Source organism: Macrobrachium rosenbergii, chromosome 14, assembly GCF_040412425.1.
Source record: "Macrobrachium rosenbergii isolate ZJJX-2024 chromosome 14, ASM4041242v1, whole genome shotgun sequence".
Classification (NCBI taxonomy): domain Eukaryota; kingdom Metazoa; phylum Arthropoda; class Malacostraca; order Decapoda; family Palaemonidae; genus Macrobrachium; species Macrobrachium rosenbergii.
In genome coordinates, this window is record NC_089754.1 from 406,789 (window position 1) to 433,075 (window position 26,287).

The 26,287-nt window shown below is 43.2% G+C and overlaps 1 protein-coding gene across 1 annotated transcript in view; it reads right to left on the reverse strand.

Moving 5' to 3' along the window:
* LOC136845683 (zinc finger protein 420-like) overlaps nt 1-26,287 on the reverse strand; it is a 97,886-nt gene that overhangs the window by 60,314 nt on the left and 11,285 nt on the right. Inside the window, exon 2 of the mRNA XM_067115829.1 lies at nt 11,076-13,295. Within this exon, the coding sequence (XP_066971930.1) occupies nt 11,076-12,587 (1,512 nt within the window). The 5' untranslated portion in view covers nt 12,588-13,295. The remainder of the gene's footprint in view (nt 1-11,075; nt 13,296-26,287) is intronic.

Here is a 26,287-nt window from a genome sequence, read left to right on the forward strand (position 1 = left end):
GGGGCCCGCGCGCCTCAGGCTCCTTGAGGACGAGAGACCCCGGCAGGGTACATGAACCGGATCCTGAGCCTGAGGGCCAGGAAGAGCCAACAAGAGATCTCACTGCCTCCCCTGTGGAGGGAGGCAGCCCCTTAGAAGTCCTAGGCAGGGCATCTTAGGGGGAGGAGAGGCAGCCTTCTTCTTCAGCCGATGAGCCTCAGAAGAAGTGAGAAGCAGCAGATGACAAAGCTCAAGACGAAGAAGAGACGATGGTGACACTTTCCGACTCCTCTTTTTCGATATCATCTTCAGGATGGCCGTCAGGTCTCCCATCCAGGAGGGAGCAGCAGGAACTGCAGCAGCAGCTGGAGCAGCAGGAGCAGCTCGGGCGACAGAAGCAGCAGGAGTGGCCTGGGCAACAGGAGCTCGAGGATATACCAGTTGATAGATACAGGTAAAGGCAACTCAAGAGTTTCAAGAAACCCCAAGTTTCTGTGTTGATACGAGTCCTACTTGAGAGTCATACACCTGGAACTCCCGAGTCATGAATGGATTGATCATCGGTTGCTCCTTCTACTCGAGTTTCCAAGGAACTTGAGCAGAAACAGGAGATGCCAGTTTGTGAAAGTAAATCCATGAATCTGGTAAAGGTAACGCAAGGTTTCGAGAAACCCGAGTACCTGAGATGACACGAACCCTGCCCGAGACTTGCACACCTGGAGCTCACGAGTCACGAAAGAGTCAACCATCGGTTGCTCCCTCTACCTGAGTCTCCAAAGAAACATGGGTATGAGGAGTCCTGCACACCTGGTGCTCCCGTGTTGCAGGGTCTCAGAGAGACCCTCGACATGAATCCCAAGTCCGAAGATGAGGGAGAGCACCAAGAACAATAGGGCGAAGACGACGATGATGAATCGATTCTCTTCTTTGACTTCTACGGCAAAACTATCTCTGTCCTGGGACCCTTACACCATCTCCACGAGGGAATGTGAAGGAGGAAAGAGTGGCACATGCACTCTGGAATCTCTCTCTCTCTCTTTGAGTTGAGTAACAGTTGCTTCATGCTGGCAAACGAATCAAAAAGGAGCAATCGGCAACATACAAGGCAATACTGCAAGTATTGCCAGGGGGAGAACCCTTACTCCCAGGCACTCGAACTCTAAAACATCTGAAAAAACTAAAACATTACTAACGTCAAAGAAATTTTCAGTATATAACTTTCCTTCGCAAGGCGAAGAAATAAAATTCTCTCCTAGAAAACGTATGTCAAGAGCTAACAAAGCGAGGTGAAAAACAAGTTTAAGCCCGTTGCCTTAGCAACATTAAAACCAGTTTGACACATCATCGGCTAATAAATGTCAGTATGAATCACTATATTAGAATACTGGAAGTGTAAACTCAAGAGAAGAACAAGTTGTATTTGCATATAACACATTATAATCATATATCAGCAATATCAACAAAACATAGAAAATGTAAACAAGGTCAAAAGGCAGGCAGAAAGTAAGTAAGTATAGCTTAGTTTTACCAGACCACTGAGCTGATTAACAGCTCTCCTAGGGCTGGCCAGAAGGATTACACTTATTTTACGTGGCTAAGAACCAATTGGTTACTTAGCAACGGGACCTACAGCTTATTGTGGAATCCAACCACATTATAGCGAGAAATGAATTTCTATCACCAGAAATAAATTCCTCTAACTCTTCATCAGCCGGTGGCGGAATCGAAGCCCATCAATGACGGTCTGAAGCTCAACCAACTCGGCCAACAAAGGGCTTAAGGCAGGCAGAGAGAAGCAGTGCACGTCCTTCCTCGCCGGCAGACAAAACAAACTGAGTGTATACTGACTGGGTGGGCGGGACTCCCACCCATAGTTGGTAGTAACTATGTACTTCATCACCTTGTTTAAAGTTAAATGGATGTGTTCAAGCTGTGCTAAAGTAAATTCTTATTGTAAAGGATCGAGGGTTTGTATATTGTGTAGGAACAAGCAGGTGAAAAAAGGGCACAAAATGATCATTTTCAAGATATAATTAATTATTTGGATACTTACCTACTGTTAAAGTTAGCTATATCATTGTGCCATTAGGTGCGATCGGCGTACAAAGTAAAAAAAAAAATAAACCCTGGCTGACACATTAGGACAGTCTCTGTAATCACCTGTTTCCCACCAGGTAGCATTGGAATGTTTACGTTCTTGTCAGAATTCATGACCACCCACTAAGCTGTGGGGCTGCTGGGCAGGTTTCCACCTCAGCAGTAGGTAAGTGTACCCAAATAATTAATTTTATCATGAAAATTATCATTTGGAATGACTCTTACCTACTTTTAAAGTTAGCCGACTACCACACTGAATGAAGATGGTGGGTTAGTGTGGCCAGAGAAACAATGTTCAGCCAAACGAACTGGTTGAGGCTGGAAATTTCCATGGTTCAATGGCTTCATTTCATGATAACTGTCCAATTTACCCCTCTCAACTCTGAACTTCTCAGTGTGAAGAGCTTGGGGAGAAGGATATCAGAAGCTGATGGGGGTAAAAAAGGTAGGAAGTATTCATCCCTGAGAGCCATCACTACCAAAGGTTCTCCCTGACATGGCCAGACACTTCTGAAATTCTGCATATGGCCTTCTGAGGATCCACACTAGAACTGGGAGTTCAAAACATCAGTTATGGTTACATGTGTCATTTTCCACACAGAATGTGAGCCAGATCACTACTGAAGCAGAACTAGGAGAGTGGTCTGGGAAATTCTATATGGAACTTGCATGCAAAAAAGGCTGTAGGGGAAGGACCCTTAGAAGGAAGACAAAAGTAGTGTTACATGCAAAAAAGGCTGTAGGGGAAGGACCCTTAGAAGGAAGACTTCAAAAGTAGTGCTAAGAATTTTCTAATCTCCTGGTTCGAGACATCTTAGGTGATGGCCTTAAACACTTAGGGGTTAAGGAGACAATGATGATAATAATAGCTGAGCAGGGCTACTTTATATGATTTGTACACAATTGTTTCCGTTACTTTACAACCGAGTTGTAAAAGGAATAAGATATTCCTCCCGTTAGCCTCAGAAGTAGGTCTATCAAGGAGAGGTTACAACTCTGACGAATCATCGTGAAACTGCCTCTTCAGGACTAATAGTTACAACTATCATCATCATCCTTATCTCTTATATGTACAGTCATACCCGCAACTAACGTGAGGTCAGGTTTCAGAACCCCTCGTGCAAGGCAAACTTTCACGTAAGTTTGGCATGGTCTCTAAAAATGCTAAAACATGCTTATTTCTAGAGTTTAAACACTAAATATGACCCTAATCATGCTCCCAAAGGATTAAGCTAATTTTAAATGAAATAAAAGTTACCATAATTTCATTTAAAAGTTAGCTTAATACATTACCCTTAAAAAAAAGAAACAAATGGTTGACAGAAAAATAGAGACTTGGAAGAGAATTTCTCTCTCTCTCCCCTCTTTGTTCTGAAATGCTTTTTCATGAACAGTGTTTTTTACTTGGACTACTACAACTCTTAGTTATTATGTCTCTATGCTTTAGAACGTATTTGCCAATGCTAGCGCATTTACAGTTCTAGACGGTACAGGTAAAATTAGATCAATTTCAACTACTGTACAGGTAAAGACATACAGAGAAATAATAAGTTGTAAAAATGTGTGAGCGCTAACTACGACTGAGAGAGAGAGAGAGAGAGAGAGAGAGAGAGAAAGGGTTGTCCTTACTTCAATTTAAATTATTTACTGAGAGAGAGAGAGAGAGAGAGAGAGAGAGAGAGAGAGAGAGAGAGAGAGAGAGAGAGAGAGAGAGAGAGAGAAAGGGTTGTCCTTACTTAATATAGGGGAATTATTTATCAATTATTAGAGACAGAAACAACACACACGAGAGAGAGAGAGAGAGAGAGAGAGAGAGAGAGAGAGAGAGAGAGAGAGAGAGAGAGAGAGAGAGAGAGAGAGAGAGAGAAATTATTCTTACATTAGACATCAAAAGATGGAAAATCATGATTTTTATGAAGGAAAAATAAAGAGAGAGAGAGAGAGAGAGAGAGAGAGAGAGAGAGAGAGAGAGAGAGAGAGAGAGAGAGAGTACGTAGAAATCCTGTGTGTTGTGGGCAACGATTGACATATTTGACAGCTTTGGCTTTGCCCCCTCTTCAAAAGTTTCACAAAAGATCGGGAAATGATATTTGTTTGTTTAAATTATCACATAATTTACAATACCACAAAAGATCGGGCAATTATATTTGTTTGTTCAAATTATCACATAATTTACTATAGCAATGTATAACTTTTGTAATTACAGTTATACTATTATTATAATTATAGTATTATTATTTAATCTTATTAATATTTGAAAATTAGTAAATCATTTATTTATCATACATAAAAATTATTTCATCTCCGTAACAGAGAGAATTATTACTGTTGTTATTTAATGTTATTTAATTTACACATAAAAGTTTGAAAACTTAAAAATTACATAAAAATGTAAAAAACACTTTTGCAGGGTTTCTCGAGGATTCGCAAATGTCGCGTGTCTGTGAAAAAATTGCGTGTGACAATTAGTTAGGTTCCAACGAAAAGTTCACGTGTCTGTGAACTCGCTCAACTTGAACCTTGCAAGATCGAGGTATTACTGAAACTTACCCCTGAATTATTTGCAAGAAATTCGGTAATTCACAGATTTTTTCGTTGAGAAATATTTGCTAATTACTGTATTTTCCTGTTATTTATGTGACTAAATACATTTTCTATAATAAAAATGACACTTTTATAATAAAATAAAGTTTTATATATATTACTTAGCTAACGATTATGCTCGCATGGCATCCTAAATTCGAAATTCGCAGTAACGTGTCAGTTGCAAAGCTGGGGTTGACAGGCCCCTGTCCACTGCAACAGGAGCGTAGGAGCGACTTACTACCAGCGGCGTCTTTCTATTTTATTGCTACAAAAGTCCACGACAAAAGGGGAGGAGGGAGGGCTCTGATTCAGTAATTACTTGGTACGTATATATAAAACTTTATTTTATCACATAAAAATGTCATTTTTATATAAGTAACTTGCTAAGGAACTACTCAGCTGAATCCCACATTACAAGGGGGGTGGGATGAATGGACTATTCTACTTCAAAAACATTAAGTGTGGTAATGACTTGAACTAAAAAAGTATGGCTGGCACTGAAACAATGCTTGTTGCTACTGCAGGTGAATACTGCCTCTGGTTGGTGTTCATCTTAATCTGTAGCGGTGCGGCGGTGAGCTGAGAGTCACCTCTACATCAGTGGAAGTCTTGTAACGGAGGATATGCCTGATCGCTGGCAAGACATATGCAGGAAAAAGCTGCCCTTGCCCTGGGTGCAGTGCCACAAAACAACAACCAGAAAACACTGTCACCCACCCTAACACACTACCCATCCAAAGAACTGGTGGGCACTCAAGGTACAAAGTACCCCCAGGCTCCCCAAAAAACTCAACACCCTACACCAAGGCGAAGAGACAAAGAGAGAGAGGATCTCTCCTATGCTTCTTTCCCCGATACCATGCCAGCCATTGCTTATGGTCCGAGGGTACTGCAGTTTTCAAATAATGAGATGCGAAGATCACTTTGCCCCTCCAAAAGGTCGACTGAAGAATGGACAAGAGGGATGAATTGTGCTTGAAGGTGAGAGAGGTAATCGCTGCTCTGACTTCATGAGCTTTAACTTTGATCAAAGGAAAAGTCTTCCTGAATCCAGGACTGCGCTTCAGGTCTCTAATAAAGAACGATAGGGCAGTCTTTGAAAGGGGACGAGAACGATTCCCGGCAGAACACCAGAGGTTGCTAGCAGGTCCTCTGATCTTCCCGGTCCTATGCAGATGGTACCTCAGGGCTCTGACTGGGCAAAGAAAACCTCTCCTCTTCATCCAGGCTCAGGATATCCATTAAATTCCTTAATTGGAAGGAGCAAGGCCAAGACTTAGAAGGATCCTCGTTCTTGGCTAAGAAGCCTAAGGTGAAAGAGCAAACTGTGTCTCCTTGGGAGAAGCCTACCCTCTTGTCAATCGCATGCAGGTCACTTATACGTTTGGCCATAGCCAGGGCTACTAGAAACAGGGCCTTCGGCATAAGGTTCTTGAGGGAAGTGGAACTGCGTGGCTCGAAAGGAGGGCCCATAAGCCACTTAAGGACTACATCCAAGTTCCAAGACACTAAATCAGATTTCCTCTGCTTGGAAGTGTTGAATGACTTAATGAGGTCATTAAGATCCTAGTGAGATAAAAGATCCATACCTCTGTGTTTAAAAACCATGGTAAGCATCACTCAGTATCCTTTAATGGTGGATGAGGAAAGACTTCTAGAGGTCCTCGGGTAAAGGAGGGACTTGCAGGATGCAATTGTTCAAATTTCTCCCTCCTAAGGGTGGTACTTCTCTTGCTTATGGCAATGGAATTGCGTGAATGCACTACACAGTAAGAAAATCCGAAGAGGAAGTGCGTCACAAAGCACTAGGATATCGCTTGAACCAGAACCACACATACAATCGAGATGGTTTATTTGTAAAACCCGACTCTCTGTTTGGAACTGTTTACATACTTATGTAATTTCATATTTCCGAAAATATGCAGTAAAAATATGTTGAGAAATATAAAATATTATCATATGTATACTAGCTGGCATGGTACATCTGTGATATGACTATGACGAGTTCAAAATATCAAGATACATAATGCTGTATATATTTACTTTGATCTGATATTTTTTTTAGAGAATGAACCAGCTCTTATCATAGGAAATGGGTAGTTTTATTAGATACTGAAGTAAATTTCTCACTTCCTACTATTCAGAATTGGCAAGTCATACAGACATTGTACTACAATTTGTTGCTCAATGTCGCTCACAAGGCAATATAGCAGGGCGATATCGAGATACACAGATACATATTTACTCTGATATATTTTTGAGAGAGAGAGCCAGTTTTTCAGTTTTAATTGTAAATAATGTGTACTTTAGTAGGAAAGTAAAGTATATTTCTCACTTCCACCTAAAAAGTCATACAGACATTTTGTGACAATTTTTCGCTCAATGCCGCTCAAATGCAGTGAACAAAAATGTAAAAAACCAACTTAAAAAATTTTTTAGCAATAATATTTCAGGATATGTTTATTTAGACATATACCAGTCCAAAACTGTAAAAACTAAAAATCAATAATCCCTTGAAATTCGGTGATCATAATTCAACAAAGACACTTTGTATAACAAAAAATAACCTAGTCCCATATAAATAAAGTATCTACAGATTCATTTACCCTAACTAGAGCAAGAAAATTCCCTCTGAATTGAGTTAATATATGGCAAAATAAACTTAACTCGTAATCGCCATCAACTGATTTCTGAACAAAAACACTGATCGCTACGTTTGTATTTTATAATACAATAATATGAGAATACATACAATATTAATGGCCACAGTGAAGTAAGGCATAACTTTTTAAAAGATCCATGGAAAAGGTGCATATTCGTTAAGTTTGTATTTTATAATACGACACTGATAAGTGAGCATTACATACGCTAATTTTATATCTAGCGTATGATGCGACCCCATTAAAATTTGCTTCGCAATTAGGTCTTCAAAGGTTGCATGATACGCGAGTATATACAGTAAATTCTTTAAAACTCAAATATGCTGCTTTATCATATCCCTCCTCTTCCAAGTTTTAGTTATACGTAGCCATCACCGTTTAAATACGCCGACGACGGACCAAATCTTGGGGAGTAACCTTTACAGTACAGGTCTGATTCTTGTTTGTGTTATCCAATTTCTTTTTGTACTGAATTATCATAAGTCAACCTGCACTGAACTTCCACAATTAGCTGATATTAATTTTTACTACACTGTATATGTATAGAGTAAACTGTACTGGAAAGTGTAGGCTAGGCTACCATATATATATACTACATACATACCATAGTGTAGGCTGCACTAATTCTTGTTTGTGTTATTCAATTTCTCTTTGTACTGAATTATCATTAGTCAATCTGCATGAGCCTTCAGAACTAGCTGATATTAATAATTACTATACCATATATGTACAGTACAGAGTGTAATATATAGTGTAGGGTAAGCTACCATATGTGTATAAATGGTACTGAATACCCCAGTGCAGGCTAAGCTAAATTCGAGATACGTTTTTTCCAACAAACGATGGGGTTTTTGGAACCTAACCCCATTGTAAGTAGGACAATACCTGTACTGAATTCAAAGGTACTCCCACCTCACAATTAGGCCAAAGTACCTTACCAATTAGAGGGCTATTCGTTCCCTTGGTCCAAGAACTTGAAACTTTCAAGCTGAACAGAGGGACACGAAAAAAACTTATACCATATGCAAGTCTTAACCCAAATACTGGAAATACTGTAGATGCAGTAGCATCCGAGAACCAGCATTAAAGGATACACTTTTGAGATCGCCTCTGTTGTTTACAGATTACGCAAGCAACATGCCGGCACGTCACTTAGGTTGTTTGCTTCGTAACAGTTCACTCTACAAACACAGTTGTAAGCACACTACACTGTTTGTGTTATGAAGACCTATTTAACGCTAAGCAGTTTCCTAGCTTTCTCTTTCGAATGTTTATCCATTTCCCACAGGCTCTACTTCCATGATAAAGCACCTTACCATAATCAGCGTTAACTTCTTACTCATTTTCACAGGAGCTGAGGTAGAAGCAGACAAAAGGGCGCCGGTTAATGAATTTATCTTTGGCAAAAGGAAGTGAAAATGAAACAACGCGAGATATGCAACACTTTAAATACTAGAGGAGAATCAACCAAATCACGGTTGAAATCCCTAAAGCCTAAACAGAGGAAAAACGACTGAAGAAAATGGCAATCTACCGGCAATGCCAGTGAGGCGAAAAAACACCAGAGAAGGTGATGTACCATGGAACATCTGCATTGGCGTCGCAGGATGCCGGTAGTAAGTACCGGACAGAGTGAATGGAAGCTGAATCTGTTGGTCGCGAGTTCGAATCTCCGACCGGCCAGTGAAGAACAAGAAGAATTTGTTTCTGGTGATAGAAATTCATTTCTCGCTATAATGAGGTTCGGATTCCACATTAAGCTGTAGGTCCCGTTGCTAGGTAACCAATTGGTTCTTAGCCACGTAAAAATAAGTCTAATCCTTCGGGCCAGCCCTAGGAGAGCTGTTAATCAGCTCAGTGGTCTGGTTAAACTAAGATATATTTTTTTCTGGGTGGGGAAAGTAGGGGCTTCCTGCATGACGTCATCACGTAACCACGGCGACAGTCGGTGCCGTCTGCACAACAGTTACGATGCCAAAACCGAGAAGCGAGTCCTGTTCTATCACCAGGCTGACTCACTCTTGACAAGTACGAGGCGGAAGAGGACGAGCCGCTGTTATAAAAAGGGATAATTGTCACAAGGTGATGAATGCGAAGTGATACAGGAGAAGAAAGTTAAGTATATCTTAGTTTAACCAGACCACTGAAGAGCTGATTAACAGCTCTCCTAGGGCTGGCCCGAAGGATTAGATTTATTTTTACGTGGCTAAGAACCAACTGGTTACCTAGCAACGGGGCCTGCAGCTTATTGTGGAATCCGACCCACATTATAGCGATGAATGAATTTCTATCACCAGAAACAAATTCCTCTTGTTCTTCACTGGCCGGTCGGAGATTCGAACTCGCAACCAACAGAGTGGTAGCTGACAACGGAACCCGCTCACCCGGCGAGGAACTTGATAAAACTGAGTAAGAGGGGGTAGGGTTGTTGTCTGTTCGGAGGACGATACTGGGTGAGCAAATGATGACGAAATGGTGCCCGGCTCGGAGCCAGCGAGCGTGATCGCCAAACTACCAAACAACTCATCCGGAGAATGTGCCACACACAAACCGGAGAGATGGTTGAGAGGTGGTGAAAGCCGCAGACCTTGGTCCCGAGACACGCCATGGTTCTCTGTCTGCGGAGAAGACCAAAGGACCCAGGGCAGTCCAGAGGGTGGGCAACAGACAGATGCCAAGGCTCCAACTCCTCCTCTCTCATGGGGGAAAACGAAAAAGATCGATCACTATGGCATGGGGGGTGATCTCCCTAATATACTGTACACAGTACGGTCAAATTTCTAACCATAATGAAAGAATACGGGTATGCCAATTTTTTTTTCCTGAACCACACAGGGAGCAAAAGAAGGCGGAGCAGAAGGAGAGAGGAATTAACCTAGGCTACCAGGTAGGCTAACAGATGAGGAGGAGAAGCAATACCAGAAGACAAAAGGAAAAGACTGAGTAGGATTATGGTGTGCCCTAACAAACTGCCTACGTAATCGTAATCTATTGGCCTCTAGCATTTTCCAATGTTTCAAAAAATATTCATCCCCTCATCAGATCACTCACTATTTTCACATCAAGAAAACCACACTCATGCCTCAACAGCTAGGCTAACATAGGCTACGTGGTCGTGCAAAACCGAAACATTTGGCTTCCACAAACTCTTTCCTATACAGCCTAATGCTTTGATCTCAATTTGTTGCTGATGATAATGCATGAACAGAAAACAAGCACAATACCACACACGAGAAAATAAGCCAGAAACCATCATAATCATTACTAACGCCAGTTTACACCATGTGCATAAGGACATGGCATGAAGAACTCTGACAAGAACACAAACATTCCAACACCACCTGGTGGAAAACAGGTGATTACAGAGACAGTCCTATCGGGTTAGCCAAACTTTACTTTTTTAATTTGTATGCCAATCACACCTAATGGAGCGAAGATATAAGCTAACTTTAACAGTATGTAAGATTCATTCCAAATTGACATTTTACATCCGTGAAGTGTTTTTACCATACCCACAAATTTCCAATCTCCACAAGAACCTCGGATATATCACAGTAGATAATTGAGGGTTTACTGTAAATGGCTACTTTCCAGTATGAATTCTCATATGAATTATAAGATGTTTCCTGGTACATGCTTTCCCACATTTTTGCACATGAATGGCTTCCCTTCAGTATGAAGTCTCATATAATCTGGAAGTATATGTTTCCTGGAAAATGCTTTCCCAAATTCCTTGCATACAAATAGCTAAACTCTAGTATGAATTCTCATATGAGCTGTAAGCTTTGATTTCCTGGAAAATGCTTTTCCACATTCCGTGCACATGAATGGCTTCTCTCCAGTATGAATTCTTATATGACGTGTAAGATTATGTTTCCCGGAAAATGCTTTCCCACATTCCTTACACATGAATGGCTTTTCTCCAGTATGAATTCTCATATGATCTGTAAGATGTTGTCTCGTGGAAAATGCTTTCTCACATTCTTTGCATTTGAATGGCTTCTCTCCAGTATGAATTTGTATATGTTTTGTAAGAATACGTTTCCTGGAAAATGCTTTCCCACATTCCTTGCACATGAATGGCTTCTCTCCAGTATGAATTCTCATATGAACTGTGAGATCTGGTTTCCTGGAAAACGCTTTCCCACATTCCTTGCATGTGAATGGCCTTTCTCCAGTATGAATTCTCATATGACCTATATGATCTGGTTTCTGGGAAAATGCTTTCCCACATTCCTTGCAAATGAATGGCTTCTCTCCCGTATGAATTCTTATATGACGTGTAAGATTCTGTTTCCCGGAAAATGCTTTCCCACATCCCTTGCACATGAATGGCTTCTCTCCAGTATGAGTTCTCATATGAACTGTAAGTTGCGATTTACTGGAAAATGCTTTCCCACATTCCTTGCACATGAATGGCTTCTCTCCAGTATGCATTCTCATATGAACTGTAAGATTTTGTTTCTGGGAAAATGCTCTCCCACATTCCTTGCACACAAATGACTTCTCTCCAGTATGAATTTTCATATGTTTTGTGAGGGCAATTTTACCAGAAAATGCCTTCCCACATTCATTGCATATGAAGTTTTCCTCTCTGGTAGGATTTGTGATATGACCGGCAAGATTAATTTTCTTGTAAAATGCTTTCGCACAGTCAGTGGATCTGAAAGGCTTCTCTTCATTGTGACTCTTTCGTCTTTCTTGTTTTACTTCCATTTTGCAACTCAGTGGATCTTTTTCATTCACTACTGAATTCATTTCATAAGAATAGTCATCATCTTCATTAGACTTGCAGATTACCTCTGGTTCTGCTTTGACATCCATCAATGGATCCAGAGACAAAAAGTTGCCATTACTGGTTTCACTAAAGGCAGCTGCGTTGCTGTTTTCTTGACTTATGGAAGGGTGTGATAATGCATCTACAGTTTCACTTTTCAAAGGAAATTCTAAAGAATGTTCTGGATTCATTCTTGGCATTGGCCCTTCAACATTCCAAGTATTTCTTTCCCAATATGCTACAGTTGGTGAACCTTTTTCAATCAGTGCTGAATTCCTTTTATATGAAGATCCATCACCTTCATTAGACTCAAAGAATACTTCTGGCTCTACCTTGACGTCCATCAGTGGATCCAGAGACAAAAAGTTACAATCACTAGTTTCACCAGAGGTAGCCATGTTACTGTTTTCTTGAGTTACGAAAGGTAGTGATGATGTATCTTCAGTTTCACTTTTCAGAGGTAACTCTAAAGAATGTTCTGGATTCATTTTAGCCTTTTGTCCTTCAGTGTTTACAACTGTTCACAACATCTTTCCCCCAATATGCTACAGGTTGAAATCCAAGCTCTGCACTTCACATCCTTGGACCTTGTGCATGCTGCTTGCTTTGCAAAGCACCAGCATCCACTTTCAGCTCAGGTGCCACATTGTCACACTATCCAGTACTGTACAGTATTAGATTTTTGTCATTTCTTTCTGAGCAGCATTATTCAAGATTCTGCTTGCGAGTTTCAAGGAGGTTGTAATACCAAAAGTGTCCTATATTACTGCCTTAAACACTTCTTCATACAAACTGATTCACATTGAAATACATCGACCTCTTCACATTTTCAGTGAATACATGATGACATGCAAGAATGACACATAACACTGTTCCGTAATGATGATGCGTTCAATGGAAACCCTTAACACAAAAGTGTTTACAAATGATTATCCAATAATGTTATAAATTCAGTACAATATCTTGAAGGACTACAACCAGGTTTCATAGCTGACGTATGACTCTAGTATTCAGAACAGATTTTATTTGTTGTTGTAATGTTTAAAGTAGGCAGGAGTACAATAGCTCACTGTTGTCTTACACTTTAAGAGCTGCTACTGGTATGTTAATGTAGCACCATTAAACACACATGCAGACCCAAAATCTTGATGCTGCTCAAAACTGACGTAGGAACGGAGGTTCTTCTGAGGAAGAATCTGAAATCAAAGAATGCAACACAGCAGAGTTAGGACACGTAATGCCAGAACTGAAGCAAAATAATAAATCAAATTTAATTCAGTTACTATAAAGGTCTCAGGCCAATTAACAAGGTGTGCATTTGACAGTAATGTCCAAATATTAATATAATCTAACCAAATGTTGTCCAGACACAGCATCAAAACATTCCTGAGGCAACAATGCAACAATAGATCCACATTTAATAATGACTCCCACCCTCTCAGATCTGCAAACCTTCTTAGCTTAACATTATAGTACTACTTACGAACATATTCTTATTAACAAATCACGGGCCAAAAATAGGACATGGAAGAAAGCAGCGTACGAATTTTGTGGAGTAACAGCAGGAAGGGTTTAAAGTAAATGCTTAAGTATTGTGATCCAGTTATACGTAACACCATATTATCCACATACACAGTAGACAAAAAAAAGAAGAAAAAATAGTAAGGGTGAACTGACAAATTCTTTTCAGTGCCAGAGCTTTCTATGAAGGGATACCTTTCAGTGCAAGTTGCAAATGGGTTAATTGGTGGTTAAGAAGAGTGAGTAAGGGAATTCCCCTCGCTCACATGCCGTCACCAAGGACTCTTCTTTTGGCCTGAGCTGGGAGATATGATTGTAAGGTTTTGGTTTGTAATATGAAAACGTCATATTACAGTGTTTCCTCGATTACTGTATCTGTATATGCACTGTCTGCGACTTGGCAGTACGTCCACATTCAACTCCAGCCCGCTAAAATCTACATGAATCTATACATACATAAATAAAAATGAATACCGTAAAAAAAAAGTTTGGTTTTCAATGCTGCAAGGGTGGAAAAATGCAAAGGAAAGGCTGTTAAAAGTTCATATAGCCTACCAAGAAGGGGGTACAGTATTTTGGAGGGATAGACAAGGGTGCAGGTATGGTGGCCCCCAGCTTGAACGCGATTCAGCTTTCGCAGCTTCAGTTAGCTGCGAGTTTTTCTGTGGAACGCATCTCCAAAATTATTGCAGAAAATTCGCTAATTTGTGGATTTTTTTTGTACATCAATATTCACTAATTTCTGTATTTCCTTTTTATTTTCATGACTAAATATATTTTTACCAAATACACTCGTGCAACGCGCGATCTCCTGTATCATGCGACCCCCAAATTTTCGCCCATAAAAAATTATTTTACCATGTATCTTGTGTCGTACGAGTTCCTTGCTTGAGAGACCAAATTACAATAGACTAACCTCTTTTCCTCCATCTCTTTATCCCATCTTCTGGTTAAATAAGCTAAAAAGTAAAAGAGAACGATAAAAATATCCTTAGTAACGTTATAATTGTTGGGTAAATGCTTACAGCCATAAACAACCGAACAAGAAACAGCTGTTTTGCTGTGAACAACTGAATCGCATAACAGCTGTTTTGCTTGCATTTCAACCATAGTATGTTAGTAAACAATTACCACCGTTAGGTTACAAATGACGGTAGATAGAATAGGACCGATATATTTTTACATTGAAGTATATCCTTATTCGATACTGTATGGAGAAAAGATCGGCAAGGAAATATACAGTGAACACCCCGTATTCGCGTTCTCATGGTTCGCGGACTCACGCATTCGCGGGTTTCTCTGCGGAACATATCTAGCCATTATTCGCGGAAAATTCGCCCATTCACAGTATTTTTCACTGAGAAATATTCACTAATTACTGTATTTTCATATAATTTTCATGAATAAATGTACTTTTTGTGATAAAACTATTAAAATACTCAGGTATAAGCATTTTTACAGGGGTTTTCTTGGTTTAAGCTATCAAAAAGGCAGTTCTAAGTGTTTTTAGAGCGGTTTTAAGCATTCGCGGATTTGACCTATTCGCGGAGGTGGGACGCATCCCCCGGGGATATGGGGTTCACTGTACTGCTAAATTTAAGCTGCAAGTTGTAACTGAAGCTGAGAAAACAAACAATGGTCAAGCTGCTAATGATGTGGCGGAATTCAAACCCACAAACAACACTCACCCTGATCTTCGGTTGCTGGAGATGGATAAAGGGCCATGTAACAACCACAAACAAACAACCACAAACACAACAAGGAAATACAAAAAAGAAACGGAACACACACAAATAAACAGCACACCAACAAGAAGACCAACAACTCCCAGAAAAGCATACAACAAAAACTGTCCCACACAAGAACCACTGACCGGCACTAGCTCTGACTAAAGACTCAAAAGACTCCCTCTAAAACCTAAAAAAATCCTTCACATATTCCACAGACAGACAGACAGCGCCGTAAACAAACTAACGACCTCATCCTCTTCCAACAACCAAGCACTCACTTACGACAATTACACTCTCTCTCTCTCTCTCTCTCTCACAAAACGTTGGGAAATGCTAAATAAAAACAAATTTATTCATCCCTTTATATTTCTCCCCCTTTTAGCATTTCCCAACCAACACCTTTCACACCTCTTTCAAATCGCCTTACGCAACACCCACGGATGCTCACTAGCAGGTCCTCTAGATCGCGTTCGCGGGCACGCAATCATTCTCTCAGAATCACTCTCTCTTCTAGCAACATTCAAACTCACATCTTCTCCTCCATTCTCTCTCAGATTCACGCTATCTTCTTCACTATTACCACTTTCAATTTCATCTACAATCTCATCTATACCCTCTAACTCGTTCCCAAATACCTCCCCCAATTCTTCAACTAACCCATCCCATTCGCTCATTGACCTTTCCAATTCTTGCAACGATTCATTCATGCTTTCAATCACTCGTATATTACTGCTACGCTCTCTTATTCTTACACTTTCGCTCACCTCCAACCGTTCACTAACCCCTACACGTTCAGTCAACTCAGTTATATCAAACCCGCATATGCTATACGTCCTATTCATACCACCCCATTCATCCGTATTACACGCTTTATCACTCATTTTCACTTTGGCACTCACACCCCTATCACACAACTTACGATCATTCCGTTCACTTACGTTCTTCCCTTTCTTACGTTTCCTACCATACTCTATCAAAACAAACTGCTGATCCTCATGCAACAACCACTCACGTACATGCATCACACGCACCGCTTGCATCCTGGAGGACCCACCCATTTGAACCCCCTTCACACTCAGTTTCCCGAATTCGCTGTCACAGTCACCCTCTTTCGTCTACATACACTTGATACATGCCCTTCCATTCCACATTCGACACACTTCGCTCTCGGTTCTGAACACATTCTCGCATAATGCCCATTCTTACCACAGTTGCCACATATTACAATCACTCGGGTACCCCTACAACCATTAGCAATATGACCCACCTGTCCGCACCTGTAGCATTTAACCCCCCTATCTTTCGTACACTCCCTTACCAAATGTCCCGATTGCCCACACCCGAAACACGCTCCTAAAGCCCACCTACACTAATTCTTTGTATGTCCTTCCTTTCCACATCTAAAACACTTCGCTCGACTTCCACTCACCGACCTTCCCCTTTGTACACTACTATCCCTAACCCGTCCAACCCGTTGTTCCCTTACAAACCCACCATTCATCCTCACTGGCACTTCCACCTTACTTGCTCTTACACTCCTATTTATTACACTATCGGCCATTCTCATTGGGCCCCTCAACACTGCATCCCTAAAGCTTCCGAACTCTGGTACCCTCTCATCTACCCCAGCCCTTACACTTACACTTCTGCTCTCTTTTATAACCCTGTCAAGCTCATAATCTTCTACAATTTCCAAAATTTCTCCCCAAGTCAACCTTTCATTCGTCCATCTTTTCTTCTCCTTCCGCTTCAAGTTCACAAATTCTCTAACTCCATCTGGCACTGTCCCTAACAACTTCCGTACTAACTCCTTACATTCATCTATCCCATCATCCCCAAACTTCTTCCTTGCCAACGTCTCCAGCCTACAAGCATACAGTGACAAGGTTTCCCCAGCTTTCATTCTTGCCTCATCAAATTCATTCTTCCTCTTATACTTAACACTCGCTTTCATACGCCTCGCTTGCTCAACTAGTCTAGCTTTCACCTTGTCATACTCAACATCCCACACACTCATAATAACCCTATACATATCAAGTAAAAACCCAGTCAAATACTCTCCTAATTCTCGTGCCCACACTCTCTTACTTTCCCATACTTATCCTGACAAAACCTTTCATACTCCCTAAAGAAATCATGCACATCCCTACTTCCATACTCATTATACTTTTCACACGGGGTACCTCCCTCACATACATAGCCTTTCTCACTTCTTTCTCACTTTCACTCTCACTTTCGCTACTTTTCCTCTGTCCTTTCATACCCTCTTCCGAATACAAAGAGTCCACTTCTGCACTTACATTCATCTTACTCATTACACTCTTCTTCCCCTCTTTTATCCACTTTTATCCACTAACCTCCATCCACCTCACTATCACTACTGCCTTCACCCTCTCCCTTCTTTCCTGCCTTTCCCACTTCCTTATCCTTCTTACCAGTTTCCTTTCCCTTTCCCTTCTTCCCTTTTTCTCCCCTGACTTATCCTTACTTTCCCTCTGTTCCTTCCCTTGCTTTTCATTCCCCTTTTTCTTACCCTGCCTCTCATTCCCTCGTTTCTTACTTCCTATTTCCACATCACTTTCATCACTCACGCTTCCATTCACTTCTTCCTCCTTTTCTTTCTCTCTTGCCCCTTCACACGTTCCAGAGAACCTGCCTCCAACAGCCCCTTCTCCAAAAACACCCTTGAACATACCTTTCACCATTTCTTCCACACCTTTCATCATTCCCTCCAACTTTTTATCCACCCTCTCTTCCATTCTCTCTTCTGACTCTTTCATCTCCCCTTTCATTTCTTCTTTTGCACTTCTTAGCATTCCCCCCATCTCCTCCAACTGACTCCTCAACTCCTCATTCTCACTCCTCAGCCTCCCATTCTCCTCCTCCAGCCTACCCTGGAGTTCCCTAGCCACTCGGAGTTCCTCTCTCAGTTTCTCTATCTCACTCATCCTGACCTCTTACTCTCACTCGACCCACCACAAACAATCCTAACGGCTATTTTACAACAGCCCCACGTTGGGCGCCAAATTTATGTGGCGGAATTCAAACCCACAAACAAAACAACAAACAACACTCACCCTGATCTTCGGTTGCTGGAGATGGATAAAGGCCGCTGTAACAACCACAACCGCAAACAACCACAAACACAACAAGGAAATACAAAAAAAAGAAACGGAACACACACAAATAAACAGCACACCAACAAGAAGACCAACAACTCCCAGAAAAGCATACGACAAAAACTGTCCCACACAAGAACCACTGACCGGCACTAGCTCTGACTAAAGACTCAAAAAGACTCCCTCTAAAACCGAAAAATCCTTCACATATTCCACAGACAGACAGACAGCGCCGTAAACAAACTAACGACCTCATCCCTCTTCCAACAACCGAAGCACTCACTTACGACAATTACACACTCTCTCTCTCTCTCTCTCTCTCTCTCTCTCTCTCTCTCTCTCTCACAAAACGTTGGGAAATGCTAAATAAAAACAAATTTATTCATCCCTCTATAATGACTATAAATTATTGATAATTTGTGCATCGGCAACAAGGACGAAACCCCTAAGCTTCGACTGGAGAGGAGAGAATTTGAATCAAAACTACTGGGCATGAGAGAACACATTTTACAGTTGTTTTAATGAGTGTGGCCAAGGGCACGAAAGTTTCCACCATGGTTATCTTTAAACAGAAATTGATGCCTGAACAAAAACTCCCGAATGGTACCATCTTCCACATTCATGAACTCCTAAACAATGCAAGTGGCGCATGATCGCTATGTTTGTATTTTATAATACAGTGAAGCCCCCGTATTCGCGGGGGAAGCGTCCCACACCCGCCGCAAACAGCTAAAATCTGCGAATACTTAAAGCCCCTCTAAAAACACTTACAACTGCCCATTTTGATAGTTTAAACACAGAAAAACCCTGTAAAAATGCATATACCTGAGTATTTTAACAGTTTTATCACAAAAATTGCATTTATTCATGAAAATTATATGAAAATACAGTAATTAGTGAATATTTCTCAGTGAAAAATACCGTGAATGGGCGAATTTTCCGCGAATAATGGCTAGATATGTTCCACAGAGAAACCCGCGAATGCGTGAGTCCGTGAATCATGAGAACGCAAATATGGGGGGTTTACTGTACATAACAGTAATATGAGAAGACATAGAATATTAATGGATACAGTGAAGTAAAGTATAATTTTTTATAAGATCCATGGAAAAATTACAATTTTTGAAAGTAAATTGTATTTTTCCTAACTATGCATACCTGAGGTCCTTTATTAGGAATTACTTTCAGCGTAGGCTGGAAACGGCTGTTAAACTCTTGAGCAAGGTGGTTAGGCAGTAACTATCGCCAGGTAGGCAGGAATACCCGCCTGCCCAGATGTAAACATTCCAGTTTGCCTTTCGGTCCAGGTTCAGATTGGGGGTGGCATGAGGTGGGCATAATATGTAATGTAAAGGACCTCAGGTTTGTATAGTTAGGAAAAATACAATTTACTTTCAAAAATTGTGATTTGTTCTGACACAATATACAATCCCTTGGTCCTTTACATTAGGAAGACTCACTGGTTGGAGGGAGGAATCTGGGTGAGTCCTGAACTGACTGGAGTTCTGCACACCTGGGCTACTCCTCCTGGTCGAAAGAGCGAGGAGGAGTACCCGAGCCTCTGACATATTGATCGGAGTTTAGGAACTGCAAGATCAAATGTCAGATACTGGACCTTTTCGCATGAGTGAGGAAACGTAACTCCTACGAAATAGGCTGGAAGGATCTAGAGTCGGAGGCAGTAAGGAAAAGCCGAGATGGGGTTCCCTTATTGCCAGTCTCGCCTTCCTCCCCTTGCTAGAGGAAGGAGCGGAATTGCTTCTATGATTCTATAAGAAAAATAAAGTGGGTGCTGGACATGTAGTCTTACCGCATCAGCGCCAGATCCAGCAGCTATTGGTTCGAGTCCTATTCTCATCCCGAAGGAGAAGTAGTTGGAGGACGGGGAAGGAGGAGGAAGAGAGGCCAGTCACTCTCAGAATCCTTCTCACTCCCAGAACCAACACCTTAGGTGAGATGCTACGCGTCCTCTTGAAGGAGCCGGGTAAGACAACACAACTTGTTGAGCAGCCACCACAGGGCCAAGGAAAAAAGGTTCCAAGGGCCTGTGGGCAAGACCACAAGAAGACAAGAGTGTGGTCTATGAGACCACGTCTTGCTTCCAGACCGACAGAAACTTCCGGAATGCGAGGGATGGGCCAAGCTATCGACTTCGTGAGCTCTCGGGTGGAAGGTACTGGTATTGTCGTCATCAGCTGCCGAGTACCTCCTTTGATCGCTTCACGAAGTCAGGAGGAAGATGTGTCCTTAGACACTTCTTCCTTGCGAGAGACAGTACTATCGAAAACGTTGACGACATCCAGGTTATGAATGTCGAGCCTTTGGAAAGCTCCCAATAGGACTAACCTATCTGGATCATCAACACAGGACAAAGGACTCAAAACAGTAGATGCCAATGATCTGGATCATCAACACAAAGTCGAGGTATGATCCCCATCCCTGTTCTTCCATCTTCTACACCAAGGCTGGAGTAAGTTGAGAGATGGTCCTAAGAGGGCACATCTCTATCCAACGACTCTCGTAAGGGCGTGTGCAGAGCACGGACAGGAACCCTAAACGAGAGTCACATGCCACCCAGGGAACAGTTCCCTGGGACAGCACGACCAAAGAAGCTTCTCATCCGTAGCTAACTCTCGACTGAGGAGATGAAGGCTATTCAGATAGAAGACTAGGTCACAAGGGCCTACGTTCTTCACAAATGAAAGGGAGAGAAGCAACCCTCGGCAGAGAAGACCAGAAGTCCAGACTTGAAGAGCGACTCTGACCCTGGAAGAAGTTCCTTCAACGACACCCACCGCAAAGACAGATCCAGTCCCTGGGACAGTGTTGCAGAGGACTTCAAGGGATATCCAGCTATATCCGTTGCCACTCGGCATGAAAGCCTGTGCTTGCAAGGAAAGCTGGAAGGTCTCCTAGTCTTGAACACACAGGGATGTACTGCCTCAAGAACTGCTTCTTGTGTAGCTGCTACAGGAGGTTGGGTCAAGCAGAACTCTTCTCGATGCCTCGGCTATCAGGTCGGATGAAGGCGACGTCTTCTAGTATTTGTCTGTAACTCGGGGTGAGCAATGCTTGTGAACCCCTAGCGAAACAGACAAATACAGTGGGGAAAAACGTAGATATTGAATTTTCCCCAAAAAAGACAGCATGCCTCACCGCAGTGGCCCCTGGTCTGGTATGAAGGAGCGAGAAAAACTGACCGACTTGTTGTGCAGGGAGGCAACAGAAGGACAGTAGGGATTTCTCAGTTGAGCAGTCTCTGCATGAATCTTCATGAAGAAAAGAGTGACAGCACGTTCCGTCCTGATCACTCAAACCTGAGGCCAGGCTCGCCTACCAATACATCCCCACCGGGAATACATCGGGTTAATTGAGCTGTCGAGTGTGCAATAGAACAACACTCGAGTACCTGCAAGTGTCAACAGATGAAACAGGAGGAAAAAACGATTGCCTCTTGTTTGTCGACAAATGCCACTACTGTGGTTTTGTTGTTCAACAAAACAAGTGAGCGTCGCAAAACTCATCCTGAATTCTCGGACGGCCAAAGGGCTGCCCTGAGCCTAGGACGGTGATGAGAAGGTACTAATCGTCTCAGTCACAAACCTTCAAGACAAGGTCTTACCGGTGTGCGCCTATTCCTCGATCGGTGAATCCGTAAGTAGACACAAGATGTGAGGGGGTATGCAAGCATATTCGAAGGTTCCTTCAATCAAGCATTAACCTAACTCTTTCCTCATGCTCAAAGAGGAAAGAACGGAGGAAAGGAAGCAGACTTCCATTCTCCACCATGGGGAAGCTTCTGCAAGATAACAGGGTACTGAGACAATGAGCTCTAGCCGGGCTGGCTTTTCCTGAATTGGGAGCACAGGAGAGGAGTGGGATGGAAGTTTGATGAAAAGAATTGCCGAGACCTATGGGAAATAGATACTTCTCCTGAAGGAATCAATTCCCAAGTCTCGGCAATGTTGCTGCTAGCTCCAGAGACTCGATAAGTATCATTTCATCCAGGCATCAGCAGTAGGAGAACTTCTTCCCAGTTGATACTTCTTTCTCTCTTCCCTTCTTCTCTCCTCCCTTACGGAAAATAGGGTGGAAGGAGACACAGTTATGTGCACTTTCCTAGAAGGGAAGAAGAGGGCTATGTGTTCCGTAATCTTCTTCCAAAGCCTGGGACTTCTAGGAGTTGAGGGGGGCTGGCTTGAACTCAAGGTCGAGTCGAGATGACTAAGACCCCAAGATCTTGGCCACTGTCCAAAGGACAAGGCAGTGCCCTAGTACGGACCTTGATTACTGAGGTATCTGGCAAATCTCTGAAAGAGAAAGGCAGAACCAAGTAAAGGTTCGTTCCTAAGGGTCGAGCCAACTTGGGAATTACAAAACAGGAGATCTGAATTGGGACAAAATCCTTTTTCTTAGAACCAGAATTCCCCACAGAACTGCAGTCTGCAAGACCCTCCGAGGCAAGAAGAATTAGTATTCTGTCGAGGCAGGGGAGAAGCTTGGTGTCTCGACCTGAATGAACTCCTTGCCTGAAGAAAAGAATTCATCTGGTCGAGAATGCTCTCAGAAGCCAGGACTGCAGCGGTCCCCGACACTCCCAGCCCCTTGGGAACTGCAAGGGTTGTGAGTGATGAAGATTATTCATTGGGGGAGCCGAGGTCCCGTACCGGGGATCCTCATGCCGATTCGTCGGCACGAAGTTCTCCGATAAAATGTGGGCGATCGCAACTTGAAGAGGAAGACCCTGATGTTTCTGAAGCATGAAACTCCTGTACCTCTCCCTTTGGAGGGAGACCTTGACCAGCAGGAGAGGCAGACCGTGAGTGATAATCAACCATAGGAGATTACTACCACACGGGGGAAGAAGAGCGCTTGTGCTGTGGCAAAGCGCTTCCTGGGGAAAGCAGAAAGTTCACTCGAACAGAGCTGAGAACCCGATTCAGAAAAACTGAGTGGGGCCGAGCTGAGACGCACCGAACCAAGCTGATCACGTGAACGCGATCCAGACTGGGAGGCAGGCAGGGCAAGTCAAGCCGAGCCAGTCTCGCAAGCGTGACCAGGGGCTGGGCGGAGCAGGCAAGCCAAGCGAGCCGAGCCGATCGCTCAAACACAATCGGCACAGGACAGAGGGGAACTCGTCTGTCATGAATTAGCGCTAGTTTCTGAACTCTCAACTCCTTCGAGGCCAAGGCCCTTCAAGAAGAAGGTTCAAAGGAGAATTCTGTGTCTGCTATGCTGCATGCTCGAACCCTAAGGTTCAAGACACAAGGATGAAACACGGCCAAGCAACCGAAGCAGCTGGCAGGGAGTATCGAGACACCTGGCGTCTCGGCACCCAGACACCTGGTGTCTTGGCACCCAGACACCTGGGTGTCTCGGCACTTTCTCTTGTCCTGTGCCTTTTGTCAGGAGAGTGCTCATGATTCATAGAATTCGAGCAACCCACGAGACTCCCAAAAATCCGGAAGCGGCTGCTTTTGGTTTCTAAGAAATCGATAAAAGCCAGGCACGGAACAAGTCTTAGACGCAGACTTCCAAGACTGGCAATGAGGGTGTGGCCTTGAGAGGCCATGAGAGCGAGGCCCCCGAAACGCCAGACCCCACCAAAGAATGTGAATCGGGTTCCCCCAGAGGGCTGGAAGAGCCGAGAGAAACTTGTCTCCCGGAAGAGAGCAGTCCCTTAGATGTCCTGCAGGACTCCTGAAGGGAATCTCGTCCCTGCTTCTTCTGGTGTTCGAATGGATAGGATCGAGACACCAGACTGGGAACCCGACCGAGCACTGGTAAGCACTCGAGGAGTGCTTGTGGTGCTGGCAGGAAGAGCTGAGACACCTGGGTGCCTCGTCCCTTTCTCTCGCACTGCTCCCGAACTGGGCCAGGGAGAGTACTCTCCAGGCCACATCGGGATACTCCATATTCCACCAAATCTCAAGCACTTGCAGTGGCTCGCGAACGAGCGCCCAGAGGAGCACCTGTCTAGAGGCGGAACCTCTAGGACTGGGAACAGGATCTCAGACCGAGGAATGAGTGCCCACGACTCCCAAAACACAAAACCCAGGGGTATGCGAATCAGTTTTCTAACCTGAAGGTTGGGAAGAGCCAACAAGAGACCCTATGCCTCCTCGGAAGGAGGCAGTCCCTAGACATCTAAGGGCATCAAAGGTAAAGAAGCAGCCTTCCTCTCCTTCAGCCAACGGTCTGTCCGGATTCCAGGACCCCCTTGGACCTTGGGAGAGGAAGGGAAGAGGCAGCAGAAGAAGAAATCAAGGATAAGTTGAAGAAGGCGGCAGCTACTTCCACAGGAAGATTTCCTTCATCTTCACTCCGACATCTTCTACAGGCTGGTGGACATGAACCATCGTAACCTCCAGGGCAGCTAGGCAGGAACACAACGGAAGCAGCTGATGCAGGAGCTATGGCAGCAGTTCGGAAGGCAGGAGCTACCGCAACGGCCAGGAGTGTCAATTCCCCAGGGCGACTTCCTTCACCTTCATTCCAACAACTTCTACAGAATGGCAAACATTGTAACCTCCAGGGCAGCTAGGCAGGAACACAACAGAAGTGGCCCTGGGCACGACCACCAGGAGAAGCAGCAGGCACGATCAGGACAGCCGATGCAGGAGCTACGGAAGCAGTTTGGAAGGCAGGAGCTACAGCAACGGCCAGGAACATCACATGAAAGTCACCAACAGCGACAGGAAGGATCAGGACGGCTGCAGCAGGAGATCAGGAAGAGCCGCCCAGAGACTGTCATTGAGTTAACAGGAGCATAACACAGGAAACACCAGGAGCAGATGGACCACAGATACACCAGAGGCAGTGCCACGGAGTACATGAAGGCCAGCAATGACAGCAATCGATGAGGAGGCCTCTCAAAGAGGTCGCCAGAGACTGAACGATCCCGACATGGTCTCCACTGTCATTCCAACCAGGTACTGTGAGAGATCTCTACCAAGGGAGATAAGGAAGAACAGTGAATGAGAGAAGGACAGAGGACTCCACTCATGCATTTTTCCCTTAGATTCTGTCCTCCCCCTGTGTCTGCAATGCTCACTGTCAACCGGCGAAACAACACTCAGCACAAGTAGGAAGCAAGTAGTCATACATGGAGGTGGAAGCCCAAGATGGGAAGCGAACTCTTCGTTATCAATGTAGGGGGCGAAGATATTATGTCCCAATCTACTATATCTCACAGGGGAAGGGCCTTCATTATCTAAATATGGGGCTACTGGAAGAAGCAAACCACTCGGTTATGCTTCTCCTTTGGTCTCGTCAAACCCAAGACACATCACAGTGAATGACGGCGATGCAAAATTATCACAAATCATGAGTTTGTATTAATGAATATCAAACACACGCTATACATAGAACAAAAATACAGAAAGATCCCACCGGGATAATAAAGAGCTTAACAACAGTCAGGCAAAGAGATCCAAACCACGTCTGCAACGACATGCAACCTCCCCAAACTGGAATGTTTACATCAGGGCAGGTTATAAAACAACTCATAGTAACTGCCTAACCACCTTGCCCAAAGTTTACGGCCGTTTCAGCCCGCTTGTAATTCCTAATGTAAAGCCCACGGTTTGATGGAACAAATACAATTTACTCTTAAAAATCACAATTTTAAAAAGAAATTGTATATTTCTAACCCAAATCCGATCCTTTGCATTAGGGAGCTTTCAGGCTTAGGGCTGAAATGCCTTCATTATCTAAATAAAGTGGTTAGGCTGGAAGAAGTACTGCCTGCCCGGATGTAAACATTCCAGTTTCTAAATATACCCAGGCTGCCAGATCAGGGGGTGGCATTTGAGGTGG